We start from the raw sequence: 14816 nt of genomic DNA, 5'->3' as shown, positions 1-14816 counted from the left end.
CAGCATATAAATAAAATCATATAAACCATAACCAGAAGATATTTTGTTATGACAAACCTTTAAACATTTTAGCTTTCCATTCTATTTTGCACAAACCAAAACACACAACTTAATGGAATTATCTACTTTTGAAGAAATTAAGATCCCATCGGCGTAACAACCCATCTAAAACGTTTCCTGATGTACTACTACGTCCAACCACAGTCACTGTTGCCTTTGTACGTGATGACAAATCAATGGCGTCGTTTGTGTTCTGACTGATTTTGGGCGAAGCACCAGGGACGAAACCATTTACAGGTCCTGGCAGAGAATCCGATGTTCTACATGGAGCATTGGCTTCAGAAGATGATGGCGCATCATGGTTACTAGGTGCTGGACCGGAAGTAGTATCTATCTCAAAATGTGCTAATTCAGGTTTTGTAGTAGACGCAGTAGCATTACCTTCTTTTTCTTCAGTGTTCTCTGTATTGGTCCTGTAAGGTTCTTTGTTCTGATTAGTTTCAACCTCCACATCCTTCAGCGATTTCATCATTGCTTCCATCAGCATCTGAGGCCATTAAGATATGTAAATAAACAAATATATAGCATAGTCATAAAGAGGGCTCATAGTGAAAAATCCACTTCTTTTTAAATTTATTCTCACCCTCTCTTCTTCCTCTGCATTAGATGGAAAATCTGCTAGCTCATCTACGTGAAACTCCACATATTGATCATCATCTAAAGCTACCGCAAGATGAGGATATGGATCCCCATTCGACAAATCAAAGCTGATCATATCAGAAGATGAACTACTGGAGACTTCATGATTCTCTTTCTCCTGAAATATATCATATCATGCAACATCAGGAATATTCTACAGTCTAAGCATCTCTTCATTTATGTCCACAGACGGTATTTTATATGTACAGAAGTTGGTCACAATGCTAATGGTGTCTCTACTATTGTTGATAAAAAAACCAGCATATAATAAGCATAAATGATATATGTACCAATAACCATACCCAACTCCACAAGAACAGTAAATACAAAATGATAGAGAAACCATCTTATACCTTGGTTTCTGATGATGATTGATTAGATGGGTCGCTGGAAGGAACCTGAGAGAAGTAACAAAAAACCATCATGTTTCACTAATGTAGTAGGAAAGCTGTTTTGGCCACTAGTATTAAACCTTTGCAGAATGTAGTCACAAAAATTACCAACCTCTGTGCGACTCATAGGTCTTTTCAAGCGGACTTCATTTATAGCATCAGAGGTGCTGCCTGCAGCTAAACCTGAAATCAAAGAAATAAGATGTTGCCTAGGATACAATAAAATTTGGAATAAATATTGAGAAAAACCCGGATGACTTACTTTTCTGTGCTGAGGATTGTGGAGAACTTAGTTCTTGCATGGTGCTCCAACTGCCCTGAACACAAAACAGTTAACATCATTGACATTTCTTGCTAAAGAGGCATGAACACCTAAAATAAAAATGAGATTTGTTACCTTGGCAAAGTAATTATCCACCGGGTCAAAAAATGATGGCACAACCACCTCTGGAGGTCGAAGAACGTTATGAAAAAATATGTTTATTGAATCAAAGTAGAATTGTGGCCGTGGTGAATTGTGGTCTCCCTCAAACTTAATGATATTTTTGTCTCCCTAGCATAATCAAAATTCAGAACTTACTATATATGAAGCTAGAGAAGCTAGAAGCTAGAGGAAGAACAGTATAATATCAAGAAAGTGTCCCTAGCATGGAAACTTACTATATATGCTTCATATATACGCTCTGAGTGATGAGGGTGAATAAAGTCATCGTCAATGGCATGTCCAAATAAAACAGGAACAAAACAAGATTTTGCGACCTGCAGCATAAACGATAAATATTGAAAAATGAGAAACATAACATAACACAAGATAAGACCACAGAACTAGTAACAAAGCTCTACTAACAATTGAATTTGATACATTTACCACACATTAATAAAAATACTTTATGCCAAATGTGAGAAAATACGCAACTGATTACCAAAAACTGATGCTGCTGTATAGATTACTTAATCATCCAAGTAATCAACTAGACAAAAAGTAGAAATTACAGAGGAAACGACCTTCATGGTGTTGAGATCCGTTATGTCAAACTTGGCTTTCTTCTGAACAGCTCTCCGCATGTATTGTATTGCAAATTTTATCTGAATAAGATATTGAAAGAGATTAAAGCCGTATAATAAAGATACTGTGGAAACCTTTTCATAGGCAGAACAAATCCCACAAGAAACAGACACTACAAATTTACTTCCACTTACAGTAAACTTTGGTAACCGAAACTTATATGTATCCACAAGTTCCATCATCAAATCAACCAAATCCGAGAACGGGCTGTCTAGAACCATAGCTGCGATGGAGGGATCCTCGGCTCCATACATCAAGCTGGAAGACAAGTGTAATATAACACAACGATTTCATAATCTAGAAGACAGGGAGAATGATTGTAACAATCAAATTTTAAGTTGCAGTGGTTGACGTTTAACATGTTATATAGATCTTTACACACAGGAAAGAGTACATTATTTGGTTCTCAGCAACTATTCTTCTCTCCACTAGTAAAGATAAAAGGGTTCTCAAAATAAGTAAATCCTCAATTGCTTAACATCTACAGTAAAGAGTTCCATACAGGCATACAGTTTCATGTAAGACTGGGAATGAAAACGCTCACAGTAAGTAAATTAACAAATGAAAGACTTAAAGGAACCTTGTGACAGCACCCATTGAACGACCCCATAAGCCAATCAAGGAGACATTTCCATCCGTGCGCAAATACTCAACCACAGCTTTGAGATCATCTTTCTGCAAGCACCCAAGATACGTTCAACAATAATCATTGAAGGAACCGCTCTTATCATTCAGGATAATGACTAATGAACCCGGGAAAAAATTATCGACACACAGGAAAGAGTATATCAACAATCCAACATGATCTTTCCAGTAATGAACCCAGTGACTATGTGAGGTTTGGAAACTAAATATATGAGAACCTACCTAAGTGAGTCTACCATGAAATAGAGCATCAAACCTCTGGATCATATGGAAATCTTTCTCCAGAAAGACAACAATGAGGTACCTCTATAGACCAAATGAAGTAACATAGGTGTATTGGTTTTGATGGTATAAAATTTAGAGAAACCACGAGAACCTAACAAATATCAATCAAGACGCAGATATATTGACTTTGTGACAGCTTGTTTACTCCAGACAGCAATAAGTTTAAGCCTTAATATTTGAAGAAGAGAACAAGAATACTTTGAGAAAAGACCAAAGGAGGACGTACTTCGTTCCAACCCAATGTGACATACGCCCCACCAGAGAGACCAGATCCCGAAAAGTCAAGCGTGAAAATTGTGATGTTTGAAGGAAGTAATACGATTGCAGCTTCACTGGCATCAGCTCTACATCCACTAAATAAACATAGGGCCATTAATGAATAGTACATATAAAGGGAGTAGGGGAGGTAAGTTGGTGATCACTGGACAACAGGAAACGGGTAGGACAGAGAGAAAATCAATAGGACCACTTATGAAAATTGGAAGCTCCTATACCAGTGTTAGCAACCATATCAGTTGTTTCATTTCAAAGCATAGTATACTAACCGCTATTGCATCCAATAAAGGATGAGTTATTCAGCTTATTTCACCGGTACAGCTCAGAGTCACACTACTATTAGTTAAAATTCACAATTACCTGTTTCCATGGCAGTATATTACACAAGGTAGAGGCCTATCTTCAGGACGCTCGACTGGCATGTAATGACTACACTTAAGGACATCTCCCCTGCTGTTTTTAACCTATCAAGATACATAACGTCCTATAATATTAGTGGAAGAAAATACAACTAAACCTCTAAAGCAGAGAGAAAAAAATAGACAAAGCTAATGTAACTGGTTAAAGTACTAGAAATGACAAGAGCTACTCCAAACCAGTGGCTGTAAAATAAGAAAACTTCTCCGATCAATAATGAACAACTGATGACATTGAAAATAACAAACATGTTTCCTCAGATTTATTCTAATCAGGAGTTCACAACAACAGCCAAAAATCTGAAATCTAAAAAAAAAGTGTAATAGGAAAAGCTTAGGGAACCTCTAAATCTTTCCTCTGGTACCATCTCCCTTTAAGCATGAACTCCTGTTCCAAGAGATCATGTTCCGGATTGTATTCAGCTCTGCATCACCACACACATGTTATATTCAAATGCATATGGAACAAATATGTATTAACCAAAATCAAAAATCTTATAATGGATTTGAAAAGAGGAACAGGGTTTTTTCTTGAGAAATGCAACCCTAAATCAAGTAATTTAAATTAAAAAAAAAATCCAAAGTCAACAAGAGATCAAGAACAAAACTTCAAAATTCAAATCTCAAACTCTAAACTTGCTGTGAAAACCCAATTCTACAACCTAGTAATAAAAAAAAAAGAAGCTAAAATAGAAAGATAAAACTCAAAACCAAAGAAAGCTAAGAGCTTCTGTTACCTTGGAGGTCGAATGATGAAGTTAACAAGCTGCTCCATCGGAAATAAAAACAAAATCACTACCTTCTTCTTCTTCTTCTTCTCATTCTTCTTCCATCTTCTTTCTCACGATTCGTCAAAGTCAAAGCAAATAAAAAAATAAAAAATAAAAAAAGGATTCAGACAGAAGAAGAAATGTAACTTAAAAATAAAAGAACCCAAAATCAAAAGATCGAGCTGTTCCAGAGAAGCGCCAGTAGTGAGAGACAGAGAGAGAGATCGAAGAGACGAAGAAAGCACACAGAACAATAAAATAAAGAAGCAAGCAAATACACAAAAAATAAAAAACGGCTTTTTCGTCTGTTGAACTGTTTTTTATTTTATTTTGATTTTTCAAAATTATAAACAGAAACTTTTATAAATTAGCCCCACATTTTTGCCGCTTTTTACATTTAACATCTTAACATTTTATGGAATTAACCTTTGAAAATGTAATTATGGAATTTTAATTAATTGATGCTAACGTAATCATTACTCATTATTACTATTCCAAAGTTTTTTAAAAATAATTCAGTGAAAGCTGACAATGACAAAGCGACAATTCAAAGTCTCTTTCTTCTATTAGTTTTTTTTTTTCAAAACTGTAAATTTAAGGTTTTTGTAGAGAACGTGCAAGTATTGTCGTTATAGGTAGACTAATATGTATATATATTTAAAATATAAATACGAGGTTGGTTAAGAGATTAAATAAACTTATACTATGAGGTTAATTATTACAAGTACTAAAATAAAGCTGTAAAGAGTAAGGTGTGACTTTGGGAATTTTTAGACAACCAAGTGCATATCTCTGGGCCTCTGGCCACAGAGAGATGATTTCATCACAGCACGAAAGATTTTTAATTTTTTTGTCGTTCTTTTAAAGATGTAGTAGTGGCACGTGTGGAATAGGACAAACAAACGAACGAGTTTTATGGCCCATTAGGTATACTTCCATTGGGCCTGACTAAGCCCCATGATTAAAAAGAAAACGAGAAACAGATCTGAACCGTCCGTAGATTGTAAGAGATCTGGACCGTTCATTTATATATCTGCTGACAGATTCGTCCCCTTTCGCGAATATCAATACCAAACCAATAGAAATATTCGTTTGCTGTCTTCTTCTCAAATCGGCCACAGCCATTGCTCTCTCTCTCTCTCTCTCTTTGCTCATAAAGCTAAAGCCTTTTTGTTATTTCTGGAGGTTTCTGCTGTGGGTTTTTGTAGATTGAGGGTGTGATTTGTGATTCGTGGGTCAGAAGTAAGAGAGTGGTATTAAGTTAGTCATGGATTCGGATCAAGGAAAGCTTTTTGTCGGTGGTATCTCATGGGAAACTGATGAAGACAAGCTCAAAGAACATTTCAGCAACTATGGAGAGGTTTCTCAGGCCATTGTGATGAGAGACAAGCTTACTGGCCGACCTAAGGGTTTTGGTTTTGTTATCTTCTCGGATCCTTCTCTTCTCGATAGGGTTCTTCAAGAGTTTCGCAGATGAAGAGTTTCGCCAGTACTTTGAAGTCTATGGCCCTGTGACTGATGTTGCGATCATATATGACCAGGCTACTAACCGACCTCGTGGTTTTGGATTTATTTCCTTCGACTCTGAAGATGCTGTAGACCGTGTGTTGCACAAGACTTTCCATGATTTGAGCGGTAAGCAAGTTGAGGTAAAGCGTGCTCTTCCTAAAGATGCCAATCCTGGAGGTGCTGGACGATCAATGGGTGGTGGTGGCTCTGGCGGTTACCAGGGTTATGGTGGCAATGAAAGCAATTATGATGGACGTATGGATTCCAATAGGTTTATGCAGCACCAAAATGTTGGAAATGGTTTACCATCTTATGGGTCTTCTGGTTATGGTGCTGGGTATGGAAATGGTAGTAATGGTACCGGGTATGGTGGCTTTGGATACACTGGTTCTGCTGGAGGTTATGGTGCAGGTGCTGCTGCTGCATATGGAGCGACCAGCATCCCAGGTGCCGGTTATGGAAGTAGTACTGGAGTTGCCCAGAGAAACTCATGGGACAATCCAGCTCCTAGTGGTTATGGGAACCCAGGTTATGGGAGTGGTGCTGCTCATAGTGGATATGGAGTTCCTGGTGCAGCTCCTCCTGCGCAGTCACCATCTGGCTTTAGTAACCAAGGCTACGGATATGGAGGGTACAGTGGAAATGATTCTGGTTATGGAAATCAAGCTTCATATGGTGCAGTTGGTGGGCGTCCTAGTGGTGGCGCTTCAAACAACCCTGGTAGTGGTGGCTACATGGGAGGCGGTTATGGTGATGGATCTTGGCGATCTGACCCGTCACAAGGTTATGGTGGTGGGTACAATGATGGTCAGGGTCGACAAGGCTAGTGGTAACTAGGGGATTATCACTACCCTGGTTTTTGGATCCTTAGATCAAATCAAAGGCTCCTCAACTTCATAACGGGTTGGACTGCTTGAATCTCTTTATAAGCACGTGCTATCTCTATTACAATAAGTCACTTCTATTATTAAGTTATTTTTCGGTTGAGTGTACTTTTGAGTTTTGGCAGAGTTTATTATAACTACAGGCTTTGCTGTTTTCATATTTTGTGTTTGTCGTCCTAGCATTCTTGCCGGATTTGTTGTTATTGATTGTGTTATTTTGGTTTTGGCCCTGATGGATATAACATAAGCAGGGAATAAGGGTACTTGGTTAAGAAAGCAGATATGGTGAGCAGAAGTCGATGGAGGTGAGGGTCAAATTGCTGAATGTATGGTTTTGAGTAGAAAGTAGAGGTAGTTGGTTCAGTTAGTGGTAGCATCGAGATGAAGGTGTAGAAAATAGTGTGGCTTTGAGAAAAGGGGCATAATCGTTTTGCATCGTGTGTTACAGGACTCATCGAGGTGTGCTTGAGTTCTTAGGTGGAGCAACGACTCATCGGGGTTGAATCTGAGGTCTGTTTCCTACTTGGAGTTGAGGTAAATTGCTTGAAGAATGAAGATTCAAGTTGTTAGGCTACTTAGGTTCATCACGGGAATGAAACAAACATAGATACAAAGGCAGCCACATTGTTAATATATCTTTTGATATTGTGGGTGTGGGGTTTTGATCCGTAGTGGTGGATATTAGATACCAAATTATCGCAATTATAGAAACTAGTGGAAACACAAAAGTGCAAAGCTTATCGCAATTTATTTCATTAAGAAGTCAGTTTAACCATCTTGTTTCACGTCAGAGACATTCATGCACTGCAACTACAATTATCTTCTCATTTAGCTCAGTGGTGGTGTCCAATCCAGCCACCGCCAAATCCCCATCCTTTACCAATTCCAACGCCTTTCCCGATGCCGCCAACTTTACCAATGCCACCTCCAAAACCACCGCCTTTGCCTATTCCGCCTTTTCCAATCCACCTCCTAAACCACCGACTTTGCCTATTCCGTGGCCAAAAAGGCCTCCACCTTTACCAATGCCACCACCTTTGCCTATCCCGCCAGCGATTCCACCTCCTTTGCCAAATCCCGCACCGTGTCAGCCACCAAATCCACCTCCAAAGCCCTTTCCGCCTCCTACGAAGGTCTTCTCCTCTTCATCTTTGTTGAAGGTCACACCTTCTCTCGCAGCAACATACTTCACCACAAAAACATTGAACCATAACAAAGCCAAAAGACTAGCTCCATTCACGAGACACCCCATATCGTGTGATGTTTTTGTATTATGTTTGTATTTGCATAAGCCAAGAGAGTTAGCTCCGTTTATATAGTGAGTAGCCAAACCAACTACACGACCACTTTCTCAAACAAAGATATCTAAATAAAATATTGTTTCAACTACTAACTGACTGATTGTTTCACTTCAATTCGTAAATAATTTTGCGTTTTCATATATTCCCATCACATCTTTACTCTTACCATGCTTGTCTGAGTTGTCTCCATCCATCGACGCATTTTCTAGTCTATAAGACTACAACTCCATACGCACTTCCATTTTGGTACAGAAGAATAAATTTCTCAAAACCATTTTTGTTATGCTCTTCTGTTCTAAAGTTCGTCTTTTAATGTTCTATTGATAGTTATTACATGTTAGTTTGGTGGTTTAATCTATGTAGACGTTTAAGCACAATCTGATAAAATAAGAAACTTAGGGGTCTACAACGCATATCTAATAGCTACTTCTTTGTATATTAAAAAATAAATGAATAAAATCGGTAGAGTGTTTTCTCAAATCTGCCTAAAGTGTGGTAAGCATTTATGTAACTACTTCAAAATATGAGCAAGTGAAGACTGTAAGGTTAAAGCAACTTGATCCATCGATAGTCCGACTCCTACCTACTAGTTCTTTAATTATATCGGTTGGAGTTTAGTTGTTAATAATCAAGTACAAAGTAATAAATTTAGAGAAAATGATTAATTTGTAGTAAGTTTATTCATTGAAAACATTTTTTTCATACATCTTATGAAACAAAGTATTGTATACATGAACTCACGGTATACAGTTAATACATGCCAGGTCTTTAACTCTTTATTATAGGGTATCGCATCCCATGCACCATGTATGTGTAGTTTTGAGTGCTGTTTGAGGATGAGAGTTAAGAGTGAAATTTTTAAAAATTGCATTGAATTTGAATTATTATTGGTATAATGGACCCAAACAACACAGACAGTGACCAAATTTGATCAATTCAACAAACAGTGCATCTCTAAGCTTTAACTTGAGATTCAATTCTTGGAGTTTTTGTACATTTAAAGAAAAATTGAGATTCATTCTTGATTCTTCCACATAGAGTTCTCTAGGCGTTCTTGATCGCCGGAGATCGGGCTTTAAGGTTCAGAAAAATGCTCCTGAAAATGTATCAAGAGAAGAAGAAGATGTTACCAAAAACCTTCTGAATATCGAAATACGAAAGAAAGGTAAAAAGCTTTTACCAGCAAGAGGCGACAAAGCTGCTGAACAAGACACGAAATTGCAAAGGAACATACTGATAATTAACCCATCCCACAACTGGCCAGAACTATTCCACATACAACAAAGTTTCAGAATTCAGAACCATACAAATTGAACTTTTGTCAAAAGCCTGCCTTCTAACATAAAGTGTGTTTATATGTTTACTCTTAATTAATACCTTCCATGCTGTTAACTGGATTGTAGGGAAATCTTTCCCAACTTTTTGCTTGACTAGCTTCCATGGCCTCCCTACAGCACATTGCAGGACATAGGATCTTAACTCTTAAATCATTAATCACTAAAAGAGAAAACCAAAAAATATCAATGTCAAATGATCCTTAATTACCTTCAACTACTAAACCATAGTAAGACATGAAAAGAAAATTGTTCCAAGGAGAGGATGTAAGTTGTTCCAACAAAACCTGCATCAACACAGTTTTGATTAGTTCATAATATTGGTTCCTCAAGATTCAGAAATTATATAAAAGATCTTTTCAAATATATATTGATCATCAGAAACAGCAAGAAAGATATCTCGAACTAGTATAAGTGTAACTTCAAATCCCAATCTAATCTAAGCACATTCATATATCAGAAAATCCCATTCAAACCTAATTGAGAGAACAAGTATTTGACTTCTTCTATAACTAAGGAGTATTTGAAAAAGCATTCAAGAAGATGACTGTTTTGGTTCGAAAGGCAAAACCTTTCTGGCGACAGTAGAATTGCCCTTCTTCCCTTTGAAAATGGCATCCATCAATTTGTGAAAGAAGTGACCAAATGGTCCTCCATAAGCTAACCCATACAACTACAGCATAAGAGATCATCACAAAAAATAAAAATAAAAAAATAACATTTTTCAGACACAGCAAACATACATACATAAGAAGAACGAAGATAAAGCAAAAACGAACCATAAGGAGAAGCAATCTCCGGAACTGAATCCGTTTAACTCCAGAGATCTTCTGAGCTATGGCATCACTGCACCCAGCCAAAACCCCAGCAGTGATCGCCTGAAAGTTTCATTACACAACATGATCATCTGAGGATTTGTGAGAAATTGAGTTTTATTATCGGAAATAATAAACCTTGGTTCGTAAAGGGTGAGCTTGAAGCTGAATCAGATACTTCCGCCATGCGTCTTTCGCAAGATCGGACATGACCCCCACAAGATTCAATACAAGATTGAAGAAGACTAATAATGAGCGGAGAGAGAAATAAATTAGGAATATATTCGTTTAGTGATGACTAGACAGTAGGCATAGAATGTAAAGTCTTATAATATTAATATGTGTATGGTCTGAAGAAGTTGCAGTGCCTAAACATTACAGGTAAAGATCTCGTCATGGTTCATTTTGTTATACACGAGTTCACAAGTTGAAAAACTGATATCGTAAATAGCGATGATTTAGCTATTTTTTATATAGACAAATTAGGGAAGAAACCTCTGAAATTGATAAAAACACCAGATGTATGTACAGACTGAAGTCAAATAAACCAAAACCCATGAAAGGAAAATTCAGAAAACCATCATAGTTAGTAACAGAGAGCAAAAGTAAAAACACAACACAAGAAAAGCAGCACCAGCTGTGCTAACACTTGCCTAAATAGGCTCAGTTCTGAAGAATCAACTGATCGTGGGAACACCATCTTAGCTTTGATTTACTCATCTGAAAAATTACCTGAAAAACAAAATTCAACTATAAACATCTGACACAAGTTGTATTCAAAACTTTATTCAAAAGTTTATTGCTTTTACCTATAAGAGGTATCTCCATAAAGCCGGGCGGTCTCTCGAGATGAGGAGCACACGACAACCTGAGTAATCGAATGAAGGGCAATACATATCGTTTGGTCCGATATTCTCTCTTACAGTTTGAAGGCTTCCATAGTCACTTGTTAAAGGCTGTTGCAATGTCTCCTCTTTTGCAGTATCAAAAACGAAAAGTCCCATACCAGAAGTAGCCATGACAAAATTTGAATTTCCCCATACTTGAGTTATTGCAGAGTGTTGCGGGTGAGAGTTAGAGTCTGGCAGACTGTATGTGCTCACGAGACGCTGTTTCCTTATGGAGAATTGCTGAACTTGAGATGAAGAAGCCATGTGTTTCTTAACAGTTGATTTCTGATTGGTACATCCTAGAAATACTGAATCTCCTCGAGATGATATACATTGAGCATCAACACCAACTTTGGGGATTTTAGCACCAATGCCAGATGGGTTGCGAAAATCCAAGATGTTAATTGAATCACTAGTGCAGAAAACTCCATCGTTGCCTTCAGCATCCAAGGAACTTACTCTGCATTTCAAGTGAAGACAGCCGAATAAGTAAATGAATGAGAAATTAAAGTATCCACATTATATGATCAATTTATGAGGCCAAAGCAAGGGGATAGGAAAAATCTAAAATGGTAAACTAATTATTTTTACCTTTGACGAACACCACCTCCAACTTCAGCATCTGTGTTGTTGATATGAAAAGCTGAGATTTTTTGCCCTGAATAGGAAATGGTGTGCTGTGCTTCAGGGTGAAGGGAATTGACATCCCAAACAGAAATTGCTGCAGTTTCTGCTATAACAAGTTTTCCTCGATTCCTCCATTGTAAAGGACTCGAATAATCTAAATCTGACACAGGATTCTGCAGCCCCCATCTCATGATTTGCACCCCATCTCGTATGTCAAAAGCCTTAACTACGCTTTGGAAACTAGCAGTTGAGGCTATAAGAGGACCACATGGTCTGTACCACCATTGTTGAGTTTCTGGTACAACTGCACAAGCCGGAGTGTTCCTACCATGTGATCTGTTATTGGGTAGGGGAGCAAGAGCTGTTCTTAAAAATTTTGAAGATCCATCCTCGATGTGAAATGCTTTAATGTCTTTCGTGTAGAAATCCCATGAACAAAAGCCAGACTCTAAGGTATTCCCAGCAGAAGCAGCTATGACATATCTGCCTGAGCAGCCATCTGCACCCGGTGCACGAACTACCCAGCAATCTCTCCAAGTGTTTGGTGAGATACCATCTGGAGGACCGTACACAGCTTTCACCTGAAAAGAAAAATTCAAGTCTTTAATGTGAAAGTCAAATATAACAATGCATATACAGTGTACAAACTCCAGTCACTTCATAAAAAACCAATCAGATTTGTAGAGAATTACAATCAGTAACCATAAACTCTGCATACAAAGAACATGAGCCATAATCAAGCAGGACAGGTGTTCCATAAATGAAGATAATTTGTTGAAAACATAAACGCATAGTACCTCAGAGTTAGCGACGTCATAATAAGAACATGAGCCATCACCATGAGCAAGTATAACTGCCTCGCCCTCTGATACAAACCATCCTCCTGTAGAAATTTTAGACCCAATGTCATTGAGTTGATGCATGCATCCATCATCTACCTCTTCCAGCTCCATTTCCTCCCTATTTTTTTCATCATCAATTTCCTCAAGGGCTTCCTTTGCTCTGAGAATTTCAGTTAAGTTGGAAGTCAGATTGCCGCCTTTTGAAGCATCATTTTCCTTTGACGGTTCCTCTCTATCCATTTCCTGCACTTCCAGATTTTCTAGTGCATTTTGGTCACTCATAGATGTGACATTTTCCTTGTCAAGTGAGGCCAAGAACTCTAGAGCTATCGCATTCTCCTCAACAGGAGCTGAGGGCTTTTCTTCAACATTTACTGCCTGGTTGGACTCAGCAGAATCATGGCCTGTTGAAACATGTGAAGATGATTTGGAATGAGTTCTGTTCCTAAGCAACCTCTGGTGAGGAAAGAGTCTGTCTTCCAGCTCATCCTTATTTAATCCTTTAACCGAGGAGGCTTTCGGTTTCGTCAGCTGAGTAGCTTTGTTCTTCTCTGGACCATCAATAACACGGCTCATAGACTTTTCAATCCCTGTGATCTTATGATGTATATCAGAGATTATAACCTTAGAAGAATTCGGGTTGTTCAAATCCAGCATATCCTTAGTCTTCTTGATATTTGATGCAATTTTCTTAACCTTTCCTTCAAGAAAAGCAAGCTTCTCATGCAGCTTACTCGGGTATTTACTAGAGCTATTGGTGCTACTTCCTTCATGCCCTCTGATCTCCTTTGACATCTCCATTGCCTTGCCAACATTATCCAAAGACTTCCTTCTTAAACCTACACTAGTAGTACCACCTTTCACAATCTTTTCAACTTTAACAGCAGATTTGTCTCCAGAACCAAGCAAAGCATGTGCCTTAGCATCAGAAATCGAGTTTCTGGCCAAGCTAGAATCCTCAATTTTGCTTGATTTCACTGGAACACTAGTCTCTTCACAAACCCTAGTTGAATCACAGATTACAAAACCAACCTTATCCTCACTCTCACCCTGTTTGAACCCAGATTTCTTATCCTCCTGATCCGATTCACCCTTTCCCCCAATAACCCTAGATTCATTTCTCTTTCTCAAATCAGAGAAAACCCTAATCAAATCAGATGGGCTAGAGCTCCTACCTCGCAAACCAGAAGACGTGGATCGCGTAACCCGACCCTCACCTCTCACGGCGGACTTATCGATCCGCGGAACAGGACTAAGCACTGGCTTCTGATTCGATCCAAATGACCGGTGATGACTAAGCTTCGGATTCGGATTTTTTTTGCTGGACAGTGATTTCTCAAGAGCGGGACTAGGATTTTTGATAGAGATCGGAAGTGGAGTTACAGACCTCGATGGTTTTATACCGGCAGATGGATTATCTCCGGCGCCGGTGTTTACATCTTTTAGCCGGCGGCGATTTAATGAAGCTGACATCGGCAAAAAATCTTAGGGTAAAGGTTTTTGAAATCAAATGTTTTGGAGAAAGAGAAGAAAAAAAAATTCTTTTGATTCTGAAGAAAAAAAAAAGAAAAGAAAAAGCACATAACGATAAATGGAGGATTACTAGCTACCACTAGCCGACAAAAATTATAGAGTTTCAATTTCAAAAATTTTGGGCGGGATTACCAAAATTATAATAATTGTTACTTCCTCCGTTTCAAAATATAGGATGTTTTAACTAAAGCACGCAGATTAAGAAGTTTTTATTTTTAACAAGTTTAACCAATCAAAAATAATACTGCATAATATAAAATACTAAACTAATCTAAAAGTTGCATGGAAACTTGAAAATATCCTATATTATGAAACAAAAAACTTCTCTAAAACATCTTATATTTTGAAACGGATGGAGTATATTATGTCTATGGACTCACTAAATGCTGCGTTTAACTCACCAAGACGTGTGTGATAGCAATAAATAAAGGGAATTTGGCATCTACATCCACTTTCTCATAAAGAAATAACACCCACACCCACTTTATACTATCTTTATACTTTCTCCCTACTTTCTTTCTGTAAAATTACA

General features: G+C 37.9%; 4 protein-coding genes and 1 pseudogene across 5 annotated transcripts; 1 reads left to right on the top strand and 4 right to left on the bottom strand.

The window, feature by feature from the left end:
- On the bottom strand, positions 4 to 4830 carry LOC104723788. The gene is made up of 14 exons (XM_010442195.2): positions 4517 to 4830; positions 4123 to 4204; positions 3724 to 3827; positions 3314 to 3440; positions 2738 to 2832; positions 2292 to 2415; positions 2097 to 2177; positions 1752 to 1850; positions 1489 to 1644; positions 1354 to 1408; positions 1204 to 1274; positions 1053 to 1097; positions 644 to 817; positions 4 to 547 (listed from the first exon to the last, which is right to left on the bottom strand). Exons 1-14 carry the CDS (start codon positions 4552 to 4554, stop codon positions 119 to 121), a joined length of 1680 nt encoding a protein of 559 aa, XP_010440497.1. The 5' UTR covers positions 4555 to 4830; the 3' UTR covers positions 4 to 118.
- Positions 5817 to 7680, top strand: LOC104728116 (heterogeneous nuclear ribonucleoprotein 1-like). Its single transcript, XM_019231902.1, has 4 exons — positions 5817 to 5958; positions 6023 to 6961; positions 7194 to 7247; positions 7391 to 7680. Exons 1-2 carry the CDS (start codon positions 5817 to 5819, stop codon positions 6883 to 6885), a joined length of 1005 nt encoding a protein of 334 aa, XP_019087447.1. The 3' UTR covers positions 6886 to 6961; positions 7194 to 7247; positions 7391 to 7680.
- LOC104723787 lies at positions 7760 to 8259 on the bottom strand (annotated as a pseudogene).
- Positions 9094 to 10717, bottom strand: LOC104723786 (peroxisomal membrane protein PMP22-like). Of its 2 annotated transcripts, XM_010442193.2 has the most exons (7): positions 10531 to 10717; positions 10357 to 10455; positions 10149 to 10250; positions 9789 to 9864; positions 9621 to 9691; positions 9424 to 9509; positions 9094 to 9339 (listed from the first exon to the last, which is right to left on the bottom strand). In XM_010442193.2, exons 1-7 carry the CDS (start codon positions 10600 to 10602, stop codon positions 9288 to 9290), a joined length of 558 nt encoding a protein of 185 aa, XP_010440495.1. In that variant the 5' UTR covers positions 10603 to 10717; the 3' UTR covers positions 9094 to 9287. The 2 variants fall into 2 exon arrangements, with proteins under 2 accessions (XP_010440495.1, XP_010440496.1); XM_010442194.2 differs by lacking the exon at positions 10149 to 10250 and having other exon boundaries at positions 10531 to 10715.
- Positions 10812 to 14316, bottom strand: LOC104723785. The gene is made up of 4 exons (XM_010442192.2): positions 12707 to 14316; positions 11874 to 12490; positions 11202 to 11742; positions 10812 to 11124 (listed from the first exon to the last, which is right to left on the bottom strand). The coding sequence occupies exons 1-3, from the start codon at positions 14222 to 14224 to the stop codon at positions 11202 to 11204; spliced, it is 2676 nt and encodes an 891-aa protein (XP_010440494.1). The 5' UTR covers positions 14225 to 14316; the 3' UTR covers positions 10812 to 11124.

The sequence above is a fragment of the Camelina sativa genome, chromosome 11 (genome assembly GCF_000633955.1).
Source record: "Camelina sativa cultivar DH55 chromosome 11, Cs, whole genome shotgun sequence".
Classification (NCBI taxonomy): Eukaryota; Viridiplantae; Streptophyta; class Magnoliopsida; order Brassicales; family Brassicaceae; genus Camelina; species Camelina sativa.
The sequence above is the reverse complement of the archived record's forward strand: the minus strand, read 5'-3'. Positions and strand labels throughout refer to the sequence as shown.

Coding starts and splice junctions, on each gene's coding strand:
- LOC104728116 (XM_019231902.1), top strand. CDS start 5,817: ATGGATTCGGATCAAGGAAAGCTTTTTGTCGGTGGTATCTCATGGGAA. Junction 5,959..6,022: donor GCTTACTGGCCGACCTAAGG/GTTTTGGTTTTG, acceptor AGAGTTTCGCAG/ATGAAGAGTTTCGCCAGTAC.
- LOC104723786 (XM_010442193.2), bottom strand. CDS start 10,602: ATGTCCGATCTTGCGAAAGACGCATGGCGGAAGTATCTGATTCAGCTT. Junction 10,251..10,356: donor GGAGATTGCTTCTCCTTATG/GTTCGTTTTTGC, acceptor CTTATGCTGTAG/TTGTATGGGTTAGCTTATGG. Junction 9,510..9,620: donor TCCAGTTAACAGCATGGAAG/GTATTAATTAAG, acceptor TATGTGGAATAG/TTCTGGCCAGTTGTGGGATG.
- LOC104723785 (XM_010442192.2), bottom strand. CDS start 14,224: ATGTCAGCTTCATTAAATCGCCGCCGGCTAAAAGATGTAAACACCGGC. Junction 12,491..12,706: donor ATGACGTCGCTAACTCTGAG/GTACTATGCGTT, acceptor TTTTCTTTTCAG/GTGAAAGCTGTGTACGGTCC. Junction 11,743..11,873: donor GGAGGTGGTGTTCGTCAAAG/GTAAAAATAATT, acceptor CTTGAAATGCAG/AGTAAGTTCCTTGGATGCTG.
- LOC104723788 (XM_010442195.2), bottom strand. CDS start 4,554: ATGGAGCAGCTTGTTAACTTCATCATTCGACCTCCAAG. Junction 2,178..2,291: donor TTCGGTTACCAAAGTTTACT/GTAAGTGGAAGT, acceptor TATCTTATTCAG/ATAAAATTTGCAATACAATA. Junction 1,645..1,751: donor GTATATATGAAGCATATATA/GTAAGTTTCCAT, acceptor TGATTATGCTAG/GGAGACAAAAATATCATTAA.